Genomic DNA, 19,433 nt, shown 5'->3' with positions numbered 1-19,433 from the left:
GCACGTCTCGCCCTGTGGCATTCGCTTTGAACGCATTAATCATCACTGTTTGTACTTTAAAAAAAAAAAAAAAAGCGAGTGATGTGTTTGAGGTTACAGGGGAATTTGGGATGATCAAAGATAAAGCCATTAGCCATTCTGACAAACTTTTATGTTAGGATTCCACAATATCAGATGCAAACATTCTGTGATCGCCCGTGGATCATTAATCCTTTTTGCCCATTTCTCTCCTGGGGTCTCCAACTGCATGTCGGGCTGGACTGGTTGGAGGGTCTGAGGCTAATCAGCTGTATGACACCCTTATAGGGAAGAATGTAATAAAATGGGAAGAGTTCAGCACATTGAATTAGGAGAAGTAATTAATTAGAGTGTCTCACACTGCAGAGTTTAATTAACCCCTCTTCTACACCCCCCATCTTTCAGGACTCTGGCGTGGGCAATGAATTGCCCGTCCTTGGGTGCCAGGGGCAATTAATCCTGCCTGCTGCCCTGAGGCCACGTCCCCTGTCATGCTTGTGTACACACGCCCTTTTTGGCACTTCTGTTTCACTCACCGTTACATATCAGTGCGCACGAGGAAGGAACATGCAGTGTTTTCTAAATCCCACACAAAGAGAGCCCTCTAAAAGAAACTGTAGTAATGCTCTCCCACTTCTTTATCTCACTCTTTACTCTTTATATCCTTTTGTTTCTTATTGTCTGTATCGTAGAAGGATAGTCCACTCTACAATGAAAATTCATTCATCATTCTGTCATCATCTGCTCACCCACATGTTGTTCCGAACCTGTATGACTTTCTTTACGTTCATCGAACACAAAAGGAGTTGTTCTATTAGTCGCACAGAGATATTGGATGACTACATGAGACTTAGAATATAACACTATACAGGCCACTTTAATGCAATGTTGTTATTGTTAACTAAAACGATATGAAATAGAGTTCAAATATTAGATGAAGAACTTAAAAAAAACATTTTTTTTAAACTTTAACAAAAATTAAGAATGTTTCATTATAGGCTACTACCTATAATGAAATAAGTTGGAACTACTAAAAATGACTAAAATTAAATATAAAAAATGAAGGCTAATTGGAAATATAAAAAAATGAATAATACTGATGAAATCACATTAAAAAAATGACAAGCACAAAATTACTAAAACATAATTACCAAATTGAAATGAAAACAGAAACTATATATGTAAAAGCAATTCAAAATATTAAAGGGGTCATATGATGCTGCTAAAAAGAACAGTATTTTGTGTATTTGGTGTAATCAAATGTGTTTATGCGGTTTAAGGTAAAAAAAAAACATTATTTTCCACATACTGTACATTATTGTTTCTCCTCTATGCCCCGCCTTTCTGAAACGCGTCGATTTTTACAAAGCTCATCGGTCTGAAAAAGCGAGGTGTGCTGTGATTGGCCAGCTATCCAGTGAGTTGTGATTGGCTGAATATCTCAAGCGTTGACGGAAATGTTACGCCCCTTGCCATATTGTGATGATGCCCTGTCAGGCCAGAGCGATGATTCAAAAACATGAAAACCCATTATAAACGAGGCATTCATTGCATCCAGTGGGTACATAATTATGGATTATAATGACTTATACTGTCTTTTTACACATTGCGTTGCATCGTGCCGCGTAAACATAAAACCATGTCTGCTTTTGTGATCGGAGAAATGACAAAACAACAAGCACTACTCTACACTGCCCAAAAAACTCGCTTTAAATATATAAAATATAAAAGGTGTACTTACAGTCTTTGAGTCAGAACAGCCGGCAGTATACTCTTCCAGGATCAGGAAACAGTCCTCCATAAAATGTGCTGCACACATCTGAATATTTGGGTTGAAGTGTTCTGGAACAGTGTTGTAAATACAACTTAACCACTGATTTCTAGTCGTGCTCGGCGATTTCGACGAAGGAGTGTCCGGAAGGACATGTGACGACTCCGGGCTGGACTCCGCTCTGTCCACGGTGAAAGCCGATCCGACGATCCACAGCGCAAAGTTGTAGTATTTCCTCAGCAACCAGCATGGATCAGCTCCAGGCATGACGAAGCAGATATCGTCCTCTTTTGGAAGACCAAACAAAGTAGTTTCGCTTTCACAAGGAAGCACACAGCGTCTTTACGACATGGTGGCGGAAACAACAAAACTACAGCGAGAATAAAAGTTACGCCTTCTTTCTTTGCGTGAACATTTGGGCGGCGTTATGCAAATCTTTCCACATAGTGAGGTAGATATGTGGGGGCGTGTTAGAACGAGCCGTTTTAGGAAGGCATGGTTGACTCTTATCTTTTATAAAGAATATCTCTTTGGATTTGAGACTTTAGTCTTTGCAACTTTACAGATCTTTTTTATGCACCAAGAGCTTGTAACACTCCAAAGAGAAAGGAAAAATTTAAATCGCATCATATGACCCCTTTAATAAATGCTATATTAGTATATAAATAATATTAAAATAACACTGCTTTAATGAATTTTACGGTACTTTTGTATGATTTTTGTTAAGCTTGGAACCTTTTGCTGCTTTTCATTGTAATTCCATGGAAAACTTCTCTGTTTGTGTTTTGCAGATTTCACAAAAGTTACACCAGCATTAGGGAGAATGAAGCATAAATAACACAATTACATTTTTGTTTTGGTGCACAATCCTTTTAAGTGCCTCGTTTTGCTATAATTTCATTTTATATATATATAGCAATTCCCATCACTGAAGTCTTTTGTCCAGCATCTTCTGTCCTTTCTTATGTGAACTGTTAACCATTTTAATTAGCTTAATTTCTTATTCATGCATTTAATTATGCAGGTTTTCACTTAGTTGGAAGTCACACTGTCCTCTAATGCCTTCTCCTCAGAGGCTTTGCTGTAAAGTGATTGAACCACTTGAACCCACCACCGTGCTCCTTTTCCTTTTGCTTCTCTTTAATGGCATGAGCTCGCAGCCCTCACACATGCATTCTTTATTCATGCGGGTCCCCTATGTCCTCTCCATACATCAGCGCTCTGAAGCCTTTCACCCGCTTTGTCAAACGGACCTCCTGAATGTTAGTATTGATCTTCATTATTGCTCTCATAGGAGACATGACTCGAACGAAACACTGTTCTTCTCTGTCCTCACAGAAAATATGCACGTGTGTGCAATATTATTAGACACACTTATATATGTGCCCCTCAATCTGTTACTTCAGCTGCCTGAAACAACTGTTAATTTCTGAGTCTGTTCTCACTCTTTTTGTCATTCATACATGTCAGCGGCCATCTCGTTAAAAAGAATTGCTGAAGCTGAAAGCTTACGTTATAATAATGAAAGAAATGCAAAGTGGGAGAACTGATGAAAAGAATAAATAAAGGAGGAGATGTTTTGTGAATCACAAACGCAATTCGAATGCAGATGCCATGCACAACATATATTAGATGAAGGGGTTTTTAGTCTGGTTATTAAATTATTCCCCCTGTTAGAGAGTTGTTTGTCTCCCAAGAACATATTTCATAACAAATTGATCTATAAGCATGATTATTTTGAAAGCATTCGTGACTGGTTATCTTCTCACACAATTCACCCAGGATTTTTCTTCCATCAGAACCTTCACTGTGAATGGCTGCTTTATTCTAGAGGATATTGATATGATAAACACTTTTAATATTCATCTGCGATAATAAATAATGTGCAGTGTCCAAGGTTGGTAGCACGCCTCCCATCAAGGTGATGTACTGCAGCCATTTTGTTCTTCCTAGCCCTGCTTTTATCAAACACATTTGAGGAAAGAGGAGGTTTAATTGGACTGCTTGACTTCTGGATGATTAGATCTTGGTTTTTAGAGCGCTAGACTGGCAATTTGGCCTGCGCTCGAAAGTGAATGTATCTGCCATTAAAGGCACAACGTCTTGGTCATCCGAAACTTATATCGTAAAGATTGCCAGAGTAATAAAGGTGATGTACTGCAGCCATTTTGTTCTTCCTAGCCCTGCTTTTATCAAACACATTTGAGGAAAGAGGAGGTTTAATTGGACTGCTTGACTTCTGGATGATTAGATCTTGGTTTTTAGAGAGCTTGACTGGCAATTTGGCCTGCGCTCGAAAGTGAATGTATCTGCCATTAAAGGCACAACGTCTTGGTCATCCGAAGCTTATATCGTAAAGATTGCCAGAGTAATCTTCATCTTCATGCCATGTCTTTTCAACCAACGACACATTCCCATTTTTATAATGGCCACACTTATGATATTAAAAGCACTACACAAAGCGCAATTACTATGGTTTCTTCCATTGTACCTGTCTTTGTTTGGCACAGTTTGAATGTCTTGTGCGTCTGATGTCAGTACACCGCCATAACCTTTCATCCTTGTTGCCTGCCTGCTTCCCCCCCATCATCAGATGGCCGCTTCCTCACAGATCTGTCCGCATCTCACCTAGTGGCTTTGCTTGAACTTCTTTCAGACCAAAAACAACAACTTTAAAGGGAGTTATAAAGCAGCGGGTGGAAAAAACGAAGTAGAAGCGGTGTGGAATCGCAGCCCAAGGGTTTTTGAGGCTCTCCTAACAACCTAGGTTTAATATTAATCCATATTTAATTAGGAATCACCCGCCGCCTTTCTTGTTTACTTAGATCTGTTGTTCTCGCTGAAGTCAGAGCTCGGGGAGATGCTAGTGGGGTTGACATGGGATTACTATTAATAACCAAGTCAGGAGGGAGATGGGCTGCCTGCCATCTGGGGCTTTTGTTTTTCATTTCATTAGTGTTGAAAATGTTTTGATTATTATGCAACGTACTGGCTGAACAGTAATACCTCTGGATTTAAGGGGAAATATTTACTGTTCTCGCATGACAGTGTTTGCTTTAAATGATCTGAAAAGATTGCATCAGTATTTATTTAGAAGTTAGGCTCAAACATCAATGGCGCTTTGAAGGAAGTTCTTTACAAATGTACTTTGCGCTAAAAGGTGCTGTTTATCTTGGCCCGTATATCACATAAGGGATGTATCTTTGACTTTGCCAAAAAGTCTGTTATATTTTGGAGCTTATTTTGGCCAAGAACCGCCTACTCTCAGGAAAGGTCTGACTGGCCTATTTAAAGCGACTAAGCTCGGTTAATTTTGTTTTAACATGCTGTTCAGGGAAGAGTGTTTGCTTTAAATGATCTGAAAAGATTGCATCAGTATTTATTTAGAAGTTAGGCTCAAACATCAATGGCACTTTACAAAGTTCTTTACAAATGTACTTTGCGCCAAAAGGTGCTGTTTATCTTGGCCCGTATATCACATAAGGGATGTATCTTTGACTTTGCCAAAAAGTCTGTTATATTTTGGAGCTTATTTTGGCCAAGAACCGCCTACTCTCAGGAAAGGTCTGACTGGCCTATTTAAAGCGACTAAGCTCGGTTAATTTTGTTTTAACATGCTGTTCAGGGAAATTTGTTTATCTGAAATGCATAACAGTTTGTGCAAAATTTAGAATTCCATTTCAGTTAATCCCATCATTAGCTTAGTTAAAAATTCCATTTATATAAATTTCTAATGATTTCTGAATACCACAAATCCCTGGTTGATGCCTCGAAAAAAACTAAGTCATATAATTGCTCAGCAGTCTGTGATCATGTATACAGAAAAGTTAGTGAAATACACTACAGCTTTGGGGTCAGTAAGTTTTTTTTAAAAGACATTAATACTTCTTTAAACAACAAAAATGCATGAAATTGATCAAAAGTGACAGTAAAGAGTTCATAAAGTTTAAGACACTTTTTTTTATTTCAAATGCTGATTTTGAACTTTCTTTTCATTAAATAATCCTGAAAAAAATCTGTCATGTATCCACAAAAATATTAAACGGTACAGTATTAAACAATTTTTCAACAATGATAATAATAAATGTTTCTTGAGCACTAAATCAGCATATTAGAATGATTTCTGAAAGATCATGTGACACTGAAGACTGGAGTAATGATGCTGAAAATGAAGCTTTGCATCACATTAATAAATTACATTTCAAAATAGCATGTTTTAAATTGTAATAATATTTCACAGTATTACTTTTTACTGTATTTAGATCAAATAAATGTAGCCTTCGCCTAAAAGACATCTTTCAATTACATGATAACAAATGTTGGAATGATAGTGTATATTAATATGACTTAGAAATCAGAATTTATGTCCATCTAATAGTAATTAGTACAAATAATTTCTTATAAAACGGATAGTTCCAGTCCTTGATTCTGATTGGTTGAGCCGCGTTCTAAGCTGTTGTAAATTGCTCTACAAACATGCACCTTTATTTATGTCTGTGTTTTGCTCGACAACTACATTGTTTGGCGGAAGAATAATGTTTTTATTAATATCATTACACTTCATTTGCGTTTTATTTTGTGAACCTTACTACGTATATGGAATAATCGTTTTATAAAAGCAATAAGCCCCGTGAAGCCATAGTTTACAGTGAATTTATTTATAAATTCACTGTAAACCACGGCTTCTTGGGGCTCATTGCTTTAACAGACATAACTCTGAAACATCCACTATTACAATTCTACATATTTATATATTTGCTATGATCTTATGCCACTCATTTGCCAGTTTTTGGCATTTATCAGTGCCATATGCATCAAACTGTCAGTGCATTAACTGAGGGAGATCATATCCGTGAGTGTGGTGTCTCATTGAAACTGCTTTAGCAGCCCTTTCCTAATAGTTCCGACTGTCAAATAAATCTCTGTAACATCTACCACAGGATAAAACAATTGTTTCAGTCACAATGGATCCTTCAAGTGCAAAGAAAACTTTTACAACTGTAATAAGATTACAGATTAGCAGCCGCCTCCACAGTCAACCCACAGAAAACACTCATGATCTGGTGAAGCCGCACAGGAGAAATGGCAGCCAATGTTGACTTAATGTCAGCTATACATTTAGCTTTCTGCCTGGCAAGGGCCAGGAAAGAGAATCTAATTTATCTGGAGTCTCAGAGGCATGATGACTGCCATACTCTGACATACACACACACACACACACATATACTCAGACCCTTGGGTAAATAGGCTTTCACTAGCCTCTCTCATTCGCTTTCTCACTCACTCACGCAGGCATCCAAGCATGCCGAGGCATTCACAGTGCACCAATGAGTTATTGAATGATTGACACCATGCAGCCACTCTAAATGGCTATTGGTATTCATCAAAAGAATGCCACAGTGAACAACGGGCTAAAATAGGTGTGGGTCTAAACCTTTCTGAATGTTCTTCCTATGCCTTCTTTTCCAGAAAGGAATTCCCATCGGGGCTTTCTGCAAAGACTTCAATGAGAAAACCAAAGAGCTCAAAGAAGGCATTCCTCTTCCCATCAAGATCAATGTGAAGGTAATGTAACCACTCATTAGGAATACTGTTTTCACGTCAACACCACTTTACCAATCAGTCACAGATGTGAAGTTTTGAGGGCCTCATAATACACCTTATTGCTTTCAATCAATCTTGCTCTCATTTGTTTTGCTGCTTGTTTTCTCATTTTATGAGTCCCTGGAGGTGCTCGTTTACATTCGTATCCCAGGCACATTAGCAAACAGCGTTAGATGCGTCTCGAATGCCAAAGCGCAGATTAGGCCTTCTTCTGACATTATGATCAAATGAAGGTATTGAGCGAAGTGGATTAAACAGAAGAACAGAGCTTTCCCGATCGGAGCGTGACTCGTAAATGAGGAATAGTCATTGATGCGGCATATGTAATGTTCATCTGGCCTAGGTTTATCTCACCGCTCACCTTCTCAGCATGTTTATTATAATGTTTTTGTCAAGGACACACTTTTGTGCTTGAAGGCAAAGCTTGTAAATGTACTCCAACTCCAAGTTTCTTGGAGAAATGGGGCCGTTTGATGGATCCCTCAAGTGTATGCATTAGCAGCTTTTTCCCTGACACCTTTTAGTCTTTGTTTCTCTCGTACGATCGCTCTGTCTCTTCTAATCAAGTCTCTCCCATTTTTCATCCACCCTCTGTAACAAAATGAGAGGTCTTGCATTTTCTCCTCATATTCTCAGTCTTTTAAATAAAGAAGGATTGATGGCTGTTAGCAATGCTTGCCGAGTCGACGACGGGGGCATTTAAGCAAAGGCCCATTATGAAGGTTGTGAGAAATTGCTTTTTATTATGGAGGGGTCATTGCTCACAAATTTTAAAGTGGCACGACTGCGTGAAATGAGAGTTCTCATTACAGGTCTCCATCTCTTTTACATTACCGAACTGTTGAAAAGCTCTTGTGTGATTTCAATTGGAAGTCCCAGTTTCGATAACCCTCTGTGTCTGTAAGCGAAATGGGGTGATGCTGTGGCAGTCCAGACGGCGGTGCAGACATTTTGAGGAAATTATATGGCCGCATTATGCTGGGTCACTGCCACCCAATCCAGTCTGGGGTGTTTTAATGTCTCTGGCTCATGTCTAATGCTCGGTCTCAGTCAGAACCCAAACGCATAATCTTTTCTTCTGAGCCGATTAAGCGAATGTCCGTGGTCCAGTTCTGCCAAAGTTTGAATTCAGAGACTTCTGTTGCATAAAGTAGAACTAGACATCTTCAGCAACAATGTCACCTTCATCTAGCTCATCCCTTTGTGTTGTCCTGTCAGACATGGTTGCCCGAGGGTGGGAATTGTCAGCCTTTGTTGTTGGCACTCCTCTGCAGGTACATCAGCTCTCGTTCCAGGACCAGATGCAAGACGTTTTCTGAGGGAGAGAGAGGAAAACGTGCACCTCATGCTGTTGTCATTCATCATTCGTTCTTTGAATACACATGCAACAGCTCACTGTGATTTTTGACTTGTTGGCTTGATAATTTCTCGTGTTTTTTTTGTTGTTTTTTTTACAATAATAATAAATAACTACATTTTACATACTCTGAAGTCTTTGAGTTGTGCTCATCTATGCAAAATTTGCTTATGCATTGGTTGGTTGTCCCTCGTTACCAATGTTCTTTTAAATATACTATTAGTATTTATTAATATGTTGAATTAGTTTTTTTTCCCCAGTATTTAATTGAATATAAGTTTTCATTTTAGCAATTTTGTTGTGTGCTTTTTTTAATATATATATATATATATATATATACAGTGGGGCAAAAAAAGTATTTAGTCAGCCACCAATTGTGCAAGTTCTCCCACTTAAAAAGATGAGAGAGGCCTGTCATTTTCATCATAGGTATACTTCAACTATATATATATATATATATTTTAGGTTCAGTTCTTGAAATTGTAATATTTCAGCCTACACTTGTTTTTAATTTTTGTGTAAGTTTCAGCCTGTACAATTTTAATTATTGTGTAAGTTTCTTACATTTTTTAAATCAAATTTTTATATATTATTTAATTTTTTAGTTAATGAAAATGTTTTTGTTTTAGATAACAATCACAACATACCTTATTTACATGTCTGATTGCTTAGATATGTAGCACTACTCTTCTTAACCAGCTGTCCAAATTTATTATACAAGTTACATATCCAATTGTAAATCTTTATTAAACAAATATCTAGGGCTGTCACGATTCCTCGATTCAATTCGAGTACTCGATTTGAAAAAATCCTTGATTGCATTTTGCCCGCGTCGAGTAACCGGTATCATAACAAAGGCTGACTTTGATCATACATCAATATCTTTCCATTGCAATTTCAAAATAAAGGTTTTTTACTATTGTTTTAACTATTTAGTTAGTTAATCAGTTAGTGTCTTTCTCACCCAACATAAAGGCACTTTGCAGTGCATAAAGAAATACAAGAGCACTGGAGTAAATAAAAAAGAATGGTAAGCAAAGAGAGGAAGAACTGTGTACACTTAAACTTTATACTTTTAGTTTTATGCAGTATTTATGAGACTCTTAAAGGAACAGGTCATTCCAAAATAAAAATTGTCATCATTTACTAACCCTCATGTCGTTCCAAACTCGTGTGATTTTCTTTATTTTGTATGAAAAACAACATTGTGAGCATTCTTAAGAAAGCCTCAACAATGAAAATATATGAAGACCAAGCTACAAAAAGGAAAAAGGGCAAAATAAAAAGAGTCAAAATGACTCGTGTACTGTATTGCAGGCCATTGCATAGAATATAGAAGTTCGGACATCCTGCTATAAATACTGTCTTTATGTTCCTCAAAAGATAAAGGCAGACATGTTTCAAAGGACATGAGGTTGAGTAAATGATGACAGAATGTTTATTTATTGGGTGAACTATTCTTTCAAGACATGTGGAATATAAAACTCCCATTGCCAAACTTATATTATTTATGATTTTTTTTACTTTTTATGATTCATTCTTCGAGTCCTACAGGCAGATTAGGCCCTAAAGCTAGCGTCCTCTCACTATACTGATGAGCATTCGACAGGGATTGAAGATTAGCCTGTGCTACATGATCCTTAGCTCCAGGGGGTGTAGAGAATATTCTGGTCGAGTTCGCAGCACAATGCTTGCTTTAGGCTTGAGCCGGATGGCTGCAATGCATTTTAGCCAGGCTGTCTCCCCAAGTCAGACTGCCTGTGAAGTCCCAGTTGTCCCATTAAGCTGTCTGCTGCACACTCATTGTTTTTGAGCCTCTCTATGCAGACTAATCCCTGCCTTAAAGCTTTGGTTTCGGCAGGCCTGACTGTCGAGGGTGTGTGCCGGGGGAACGGAGGGTGTGGATGTGTGCGTCTGGCTTCACTCGACTCGATTCTGAGTTTATGAGAGGCTGTCAGAGTCTGTGGATGCCAATGAGGTTCTGTCAGGCTCCAGAGACTCTGTTGGATGCTATAGGATTTTAGCTCCTCTCGCTCTCGAAGAGGATAGTGTTAGTGATACCACCCGCTATGTGCAATGAGACTGATAGACTGAGAGCGATAGCTTGACGCCCACAAATCCGAAAACTAAAATAACCTTCTGTTCCCGCAGTCTCGACAGATAATCGTCATAAACAAACTCAACTTGCAATCCATAAGGTTGCAGATTTACCTGCAGTGCACAAGGGTTTTCTCAGATATTGTAAGCTTTATTTATCATTTATTATGTATTTTTTTTAATGATTTTATGACACTGACATTTTACTTAATTTAGATGCTATTCACACAACATGGGTTTAATTCACATTTTCTCTTTTTCTTTTGTTGGCAAGCAAAGCTTTTTATAATGTATGCTCTTATAGTGAGCACACCTCTTCTTCTTCTTTTTTTTTTGAGGGGGCAACAGTTGCAGTCCTGGTTCAGGTGGTGCCTTAGGCATGATAAGACACCAAAGGGAAAAACTACTTTTTAATGACTTCTATTGGTTCTTTGTAAGAAAACAAACCAAGCAAAATTGCCACTAAACTTGGCAGCCAGTGATCACCAAGCATTTTAGTTTTATGGAAAAGAACAAGCTTTTCTCAGGAATTTTTTTTTGTCTTTTTTTATATAATTTCTACTTTTATTTGTCTTATTTATATAATTTTTACACATCTTATAATGTATTCATTATCATATTTTTTTATATTTCTTCCATATGAATGCATGTAAACCTTTATGTAAATATAAAGTGTTAAAGTCATTTTGATAATTCATTTTGTATTATTAAGTAAAAAGGCTAGATGGGGAATTTAACCCCTTAACTGTCACCCCCCCCATTTTTGTTGTAATTTATGAACACTTTGGAATACAGACATAAGGTTGGTCTCTTTTTAAAGAAGAAAATCAGCAGATTATCGCAAAAGTGGGTTTAAGTATCAAAACGTTATGGAAGTTTAAATTTACTGTACAGAAAATGCACTATATTAATTTTATTGTATATATAATAAATATTTTACATAACAGGTTTTACTCTAAAATTTGTATAAAATTAAAGCCTTATGTCTAAATAAGTTATGTTCCAAATTTGAAGTTGATCTGAAAAAAATTGAGGTTCCTGTGAGATTGTATTTAGGGCGTTATACCACAAATAGCCACCAGGTGCCATCCAAACTCAATTGAATTTTTTAATGCATTTTTCTGTCACAAATGTCTAGATTTTCTCTGTCAATATTACTTCTATCTCAAAACCTAACCACCAAATATGGAATCCTGAGACTCAGACCTTTCCAATGATATGTTTTTTATCAAGATTATAAAAAGGTTTGATTCTAAAAGACTGTAATGCATTTTGTAATATGACACTTGACACCGCCCACTCAGGGGGAGGAGACCGCCAAAAGATTTTAAAGTACCATTTCCATGGTAACGCAATATCCGATTTCAAAATGGTTGTGCTTCTAAGCTTTCAAATGATATATGATTTATAATGATTACTAAAAGATTTGATAGAGAAAAGGGACAACAACAAAAAAGAGCGCCAAGCGTCCCACAGTTAAGCAAAGTTTAATGGCAATTTAAAGCAAATAATTTGTTGACTGTTTTAGACTAATAGTAAATTTCTGTCACAGCATTTTAGACAAACATAATTACCAACGATACAAATGTATACATTACCATTCAAAGTTTTAAGTTCCATTTATCTTACTTCTGTTTAGCAAGATAAATTTAAACTGACCAAAAGTGACAGTAAAGACATTTATAATGTTACAAAAAATTTCAGATAAATGCTGATCTTTTGAATGTTCTATTCATCAAAGAATCCTGAAAAATGTATCACAGTTTCTGAAATATTAAGCAGCAATGTTTTCAACACTGATTATAATAAGAACCATTGTTAATATCTGAGCACTAATAATAATTGATCATAATTCAGCAGCAAATCAACATAGTAGAATGATTTCTGAAGACACTGAAGACTGGCGTAATGATGCTGAAAATTAATCTTTGCCATCACAGGAATAAATTACATTTTAAAATATATTCAAATAGAAAATAGTTCTTTTAAAATGTGATAACATTTAATATTATGGTTTTTCTACTGCATTTTTGATCAAGTAAATGCGGCTTTGGTGAGCATAAGAAGCTTTTAAAACATGAAATCTTACCAAGCCCATTTCTTTGTATGTTTATTGCTTTAATTTTTAATCCACCTACCTCCAAAGTGACCTGAGGGACCTGGGTTAGTTTGAATGGGCGTGATGTTTCTGACTGAGCTTACCCCTCTTTTCTTTCCTCCAGTCGGACAGAACGTATGACCTGAAAATTGGGCAGCCCACTGTGTCTTACTTCTTGAAACAGGCCGCCGGCATTGAAAAAGGAGCCGGAAAGACTGGTAAGCGAGACCTATCACAGCCAGGGCGGCTGTGGCCATACATCCTTCCTTCCATCTCTCAGCAGTCTATTTGTATATCTCGCTACCACCTTATGTTTCAGTAATGGACAGACTTCCCCCTGCAGGGTGTTTTGGCTCAGATTGAATTTTTTGACTGATGATATATTGACGATGAGCTGCACTGGTGGAGAGCTGTGCTTAGACAGGCAAAAAAAAGCAGCCTGTTCTGTTAGCAGAGTCTTGTCTTTTCTTAAACTGAACCTCTTTAATAAATGAACCATGTCACTGAGGCATAAATGCCCAGACCCATTATTTGTGCATGAGGGAAGAGCAATGCTCGCCTTGCATTTCAATCGATTGCTAGAAATGTTTGAAATTCTAATGTAATGTAGATGTATCTGTTGATATGCCTCTAATCTCCGTCTTCTCTGTCTGTTTCCTCTTCTGCCACTCTCACAATGCTCCTCCTCTCCTCTCCTGTCATCCCTCTGTCAGCCTGTCACCAGAAGAGTACGGGCAGTTTCTCCGAGAGCGTGAGGAGAGACTGAAGACAGAAGCCGAGGCAGCAGCCGCTGAGGCAGCAGCAGCAGTAAAGAAGAAATGAAGAGCTGCTGTGTGCTAGAGTTATTTATCAATACGAAACCCCCGCTCACATGGATGTTTTTCTAATAAAATGCTGCTCATTTGCATCCAAATGTATTGAAGTCTATTTTTTTCCTCAGTGTCTCTCATTGTTGATTCTATCCTGCCTCCTGACTTCTCTCTACCTCCCCCACTTTCTCTTTTCTTTTCTCTGCCTCCTACAACCTTTTTTAGGCCTCTCAGCCACTTTCACCTACTCTTTCTCTCGCATTCATTGGCTTACCCGTCTCTCCTAACTATCTCTAATAATACAGGGTTTTTTATAGCTGCTGTGTCTTCTGACATCTTTGCTGAAGTAGATTGCCCTTTGGCAACACTGTGACAAAGGTTGATATGCATTGACAAATAAGGATATTTTTAACACTATATATATTCAGTATATAGCTTTGGGGTTCTATATATATAGATTTGGGTTCTTTCCAGATTTATTTTTATAATAAGCAAGATCTATAGTAAATATAAATTGACAATAATTGGCTGTTTTGCTCTACAAAGTAAATTACACACACCCATACCGAAAACATGAATTTTTTAAGCAGTTATGTTTCTTTTTAAAAACATGTTTTTAGTAACTACATAAGACCGATTGGGGTGTGAGTGTGTGCAGTTTACCACACGCCTTATTTTATTCATGGATTGAAAAACTCCTTTATAAAAACCCATAGGAAAAATCTCATGGGAACCCAAGACGAATTAGTCTTCTGGATTTTGACATCAAGGCTGCAGCACTCTATTCGCATACATTAACAGCTTTAGCCTATAGTACAACCTTTACCTGCATATATACACTCTACTCCCATAAAGTGATATGTTATGTAGCATATATTAACCGCTTGATTCCTTATATTGTTGCAAAATGTAAACTATATTATTGCCCAGCTGTTATCTGCTACATGCAACCAAAAGGTATAACGATATTAAAGGAATGGCACAAAAATGAAAATCTGCTGAAAATGTACTCACTCTCAGGTCATCCAAGATGTAGTAGTTTGTTTCTTCATCAGAACAGATTTGGAGAAATTTAGCATTGCATCACTTGCTCACCAATGGATCCTCTGCAGTGAATGGGTGCCGTCAGAAGGAGAATCCAAACAGCTGATAAAAACATCACAATAATGTACAAGTAATCCATATCTTGTTAAGCGGAAAGCTGCTTGTTTGTAAGAAACAAATCCATCATTAAGGCGTTAACCATCGCATCTGGTCAACATAGGAGTTCATAATCCATAATAATGCTTCCATCAGTGAAAAAGTTTGTCCTCTGTTGTCATCTCGCATCAAAATCCACCAACATATTTGTACAAACTTTTTTGGACTGTTTTCACTTGTAAACGGTGCTTGAGCTTCCATATTTCTCTCCTGATTCAGATGAGACAACCTATTCCCTAAAGACATAAATATGGCTAGAGGATTTGTATTTTAGTCAGAAGCAACAGTTAAAAATGTCTTGATGGATTTGTTTCTTACAAACAGCTTTTTGCTGCCCAAGACATATATTGATGGACTGGACTCATGTGGATTACTTGTGGATTATTGTGATTTTTATCAGATGTTTAGACTGCAGAGGAACCATTTGTGAAGTGATGCTAAATTTCTCCAGATCTGTTCAGATGAAGAAACAAACTCATCTACATCTTAGATGGCCTGAGGGTGACTAAAATGTACAGCAAAAAAATTATAATTTTTGGGTGAACTATTCCTTTAGATATTACAAACAAACATCATGACTGTCTGTTGGGATACAGACTTGACTATTGAGATACAGCTTGGGAAAGAAACCTTGGAAGTGTCAGGCTGTGTAGGCAAAGGGAAAATGTGTAATGGATGTAAATTAGTCTGTGAGTAGCCCGTCTGACCCAGTGACTTCACAAGCACTGTCAAATCACTTTTCTTAAAGTCAAGTGCATTTGTGATTGTTTTCCAAATGCTTGTCGAATGTGAATGAAGGGCAAAGATTTTTTTCTCAGTGAGTACCGCAGTAGACTCTCTCTGATTTGAACAAGATTGTGGTGACTGCACTCTATCCAGGCTTCAGTGACGGAGTGTTCTCCATGTTGCTGACTGCAATTTCACAAGAACAGAGAAGGACGAGAGATGATAACATAAAGAGGATGTGATTTCTCATATGGCCTCTTGTTTTCCCCCCGCTTTGAGGCTCATATCGAGTGATGGCTGTTATATTTGGTGTTTGTAAAGGGCAAAAGGCATCAGAATCTGTATCTTATGCATTAGATGAAGCTTGTCAAAGTGCAGAATGTCACATAAGCCCTGTAGGGATTTAAAGGCAAGAGTCTTTTCCAGACACGGTCATGTGGTCATGTAAGATCCGCAGTGCGTTTTTGCTATACAAATGAGATTTGGTGTTACGTAATTCAACCCCTCTTCATTATTATACACCTGTAGTGAACCCCACACTATACTACCTCCTAAATATTGCAGAAAGTATACAGGACCCCGCTAGTAGGAATCAAAAATAGAGGGTGCTCGCTGCAGAGCCAAATGGGAGGAGCTGGAGCTCTAGCTCCCCCTCGCTGGATGTAATGGGTGGAGCTAGACACCCAACCACTCCCTAACCCTACCCCTTACCCTATCGCTAAACATAACTCCACCCATTAGTTCACACAGAGGTGGAGCTGGACATCCAGAGAGGGGGAGCTGGGGGTCGTTTGGCTCTGCAGCGAGCAGTACTTGCAAAAATATAGCACAGACTTTAGTCAGGGTGGCGCCATGTTTAATTTTTGATAGGAATGAAAATTAGGCTGTGAGAGGTACAGTGTGTTTAGTGGATTCGTACTGTAGTTTAACCCCTTAACAACATGCCAATTATTCAGCTGACAAAACATATTTCTGAAGAAATTTACAGTAGACAAAAACTCCACAAAACTGTTTGAACTAAGCAACCAAAATTCTCTTGATATTTTCACATATAAGAGGTCACTGTACTATAAAAACATCCTGTAAATTTCAGAACTCAGAACTTTCTCGTTAGTCTAAAAACAGCTTATATTGAAGCCAGTCTGCCAAAAGGACAGGTTGTGGAATGTACAGATCTATGATGTGACTGTGACTAAATACCGCCTCAAAGAAGAAGATCAACACCTGCTTCTACATCACTGCCTGTTTAGCCCCGCCCACCAATTCACACATGTAGTGTAAATAACGAGAGGGGCGAATAAGAAACCAAACGATAAAGATGGCTCTGAAGACAAGACGCTGTGCAGTGTTTGCGTTGCCTTCCTTCTGATTCCAGTGTTAGGAAAGAGTGGATGAACTTATTTTTAATGAAGTTCCAGACCGAGTCAGTAAGAACTCGGTCCTCTGTTCCCTTCATTTGACCGCGGATTCGTTTACAAACAGTGCACAATTTGACCTGGGATTTTCAGAAAGATTGAAACTAAAAGACGATGCTTTTGCCGACTATATTGGATCCGATGTCGTACCACACAAGTGTGAGTAACGTAAACTGGTTTTATTACGTAGTCACTGTTGCTTCGTCTGTTACAGATAGTTTGCTATGTAATGAGTATTTATGCGTTTTAACCTAAATCACAAAAAAACTTAAATCACAGTTAAAAACTTGACAAAAACAGCCTATTACTTCTAAATTATTCTTTTTGAATTTAAAATTTGATGTAAAATTCTGGTGGGCTTGCGGCAACCACATGTGGCAACCCCGGGCTGGACTCCGCTTCGTCCACGGTGAAAGCCGATCCTGCGCAAAGTTGTAGTATTTCCTCAGCGACCAGCACAGATCATCTCTGGGCATGACGAAGCGGATATCGTCCTCTTTTGGAAGACCAAACAAAGTAGTTTCGCTTTCACAACAAAACACACAGTGCCTTCATGACATGGTGGCCGCGGCAACAACAAAACTACAGAGAGAATAAAAGTTACGCCTTCTTTCTTTGCGTGAACATTTGGGCGGCGTTATGCAAATCTTCCCACATCGTGATGTAGATATGTGGGGGCGTGATAGAACGAGCCGTTTTAGGAAGGCGTGGTTGACTCTTAACTTTTATAAAGAATATCTCTTTTGGATTTGAGACTTTAGTCTTTGCAACTTTACAGATCTTCTTTATGCACCAAGAGCTTGTAACACTCCAAAGAGAAAGGAAAAAGACCTTTAAGACCTGCACTCATCTAATACGTATCTGTTTTTCTCTCAACTGTTAACTTTCATTTTAGACATATCCAACTGAGTCTATATGTAAACCTTGTGTGTTTTGACAGTATTAGCGCAAAAGATAACTTAGTTCAGTAATCAGGCGCTGTTTGACAGGCTTTTTAATGAATTAAATATTTAAAAGCACATGCAAATAATGTACATTTGTGATTGCAAATAAGTGCAGTGTCCTGTGAGAGTAACTCTACCTCTGAGTTAAAGGGTTAGTTCACCCCAAAATGAAAATTCTGTCATTAATTAGCCTACTCACCCTCATGTCGTTCCAAACCCGTAAGACCTTCGTTCATCTTCAGAACACAAATTAAGATATTTTTGATGAAATGTGAGAGCTCTCAGACCCTGCATAGACAGCAATGCAACTGTAATGTTCCCAGGTCCAGAAATGTAGTAAGGACATCGGGACATTTGTAAAACTGTCCATGTGACATCAGTGGCTCAACTTCAGTTTTGCGAAGCTACAAGAATACTTTTTGAGCGCAAAGAAAACAAAAATAACATAATTTAGTTAACAATTCTTCTCCCCCGAGTTATGTCTTCCGCCATTTTGGAGAGTACCCAAGAGCGTGATCAACGTAATCAGCGTTGTTTACGTTCGGGGAGAAAGCGCGCGCATGAACATAATCTGCGTAATCAGTGTTGTTTACACTTAGGGGAAAGCGTGCGTATACATTGTGATACTCTCTAAAATGGCGGAAGACGTAACTCGGGGGAGAAGAATTGTTGAATTGTTCTTTTTGTTTTTGGGGAAAAACTCTAAAAACACCAACAAAACGGGTCAAAAGGTTTATATTATTAATTCAGCTTGCTTCATAAATTATTTTAAAAAATCCCGACTGCTCCTTTACTTTTAATTAGCAGTTTGATTAAGTCTCCTCATCTGAATTTATTCTGATACCTATTATACCTTTTGTGTTCTGTAGCCTGCCTATTGCATTTCTCTCAGCATTTTTTATAAGTCCGCTTTCTCAGCATGAATATGAATCTTTACATGGAAACGTTATTCATTCCGGTATTTCCATATTGTTTTTCAATTTGGCTTTGTTTCCACTGGGTTTCTCACTGGAGAATGAATAATACTTTCACTTTACAATAAGGTCCCATTAGTTAACGTTAGTTAATTTATTAACTAACAATGAGCCATACATTTGTTACAGTAGCCTATTTATTATTCTTTGTCAGCTTTAGTCAGTTAATAAAAGTGCAGTTGTTCATTTCATGTTAGCTCAGGTCCTTTAAATAATATTAAAATATGTATTTTTTTTTTATTTCAAAATGTATTAGTAGGTTACATGTTGAAATGAACAAACTGAAATTAATAAATGCTTTAGAAGTATTTTTCACTGTTAATTTAAAAATAACTGTAGTTAATTGATTTGAATAAATGGAACCTTATTGTAAACCTGCTTTCTTAATGACTAAATCTGAGCCCCTATTTTATTGTAAAG

At 37.7% G+C, this 19,433-nt stretch overlaps 1 protein-coding gene across 1 annotated transcript; it reads left to right on the top strand.

Annotated features, from left to right (window-relative positions):
- Positions 1–7,231: 7,231 nt before the first annotated feature.
- On the top strand, positions 7,232–14,014 carry LOC107565700 (39S ribosomal protein L11, mitochondrial-like). Its single transcript, XM_016250960.1, has 3 exons — positions 7,232–7,354; positions 13,070–13,163; positions 13,659–14,014. Exons 1-3 carry the CDS (start codon positions 7,232–7,234, stop codon positions 13,709–13,711), a joined length of 270 nt encoding a protein of 89 aa, XP_016106446.1. The 3' UTR covers positions 13,712–14,014.
- The last annotated feature ends 5,419 nt before the right edge of the window (positions 14,015–19,433 follow it).

This window comes from Sinocyclocheilus grahami, unplaced genomic scaffold (genome assembly GCF_001515645.1).
Source record: "Sinocyclocheilus grahami isolate Dianchi unplaced genomic scaffold, SAMN03320097.WGS_v1.1 scaffold1020.1, whole genome shotgun sequence".
NCBI classification, from domain to species: domain Eukaryota; kingdom Metazoa; phylum Chordata; class Actinopteri; order Cypriniformes; family Cyprinidae; genus Sinocyclocheilus; species Sinocyclocheilus grahami.
Note: the sequence above shows the minus strand (reverse complement) of the source record. Positions and strands in the feature narration are given on the sequence as shown.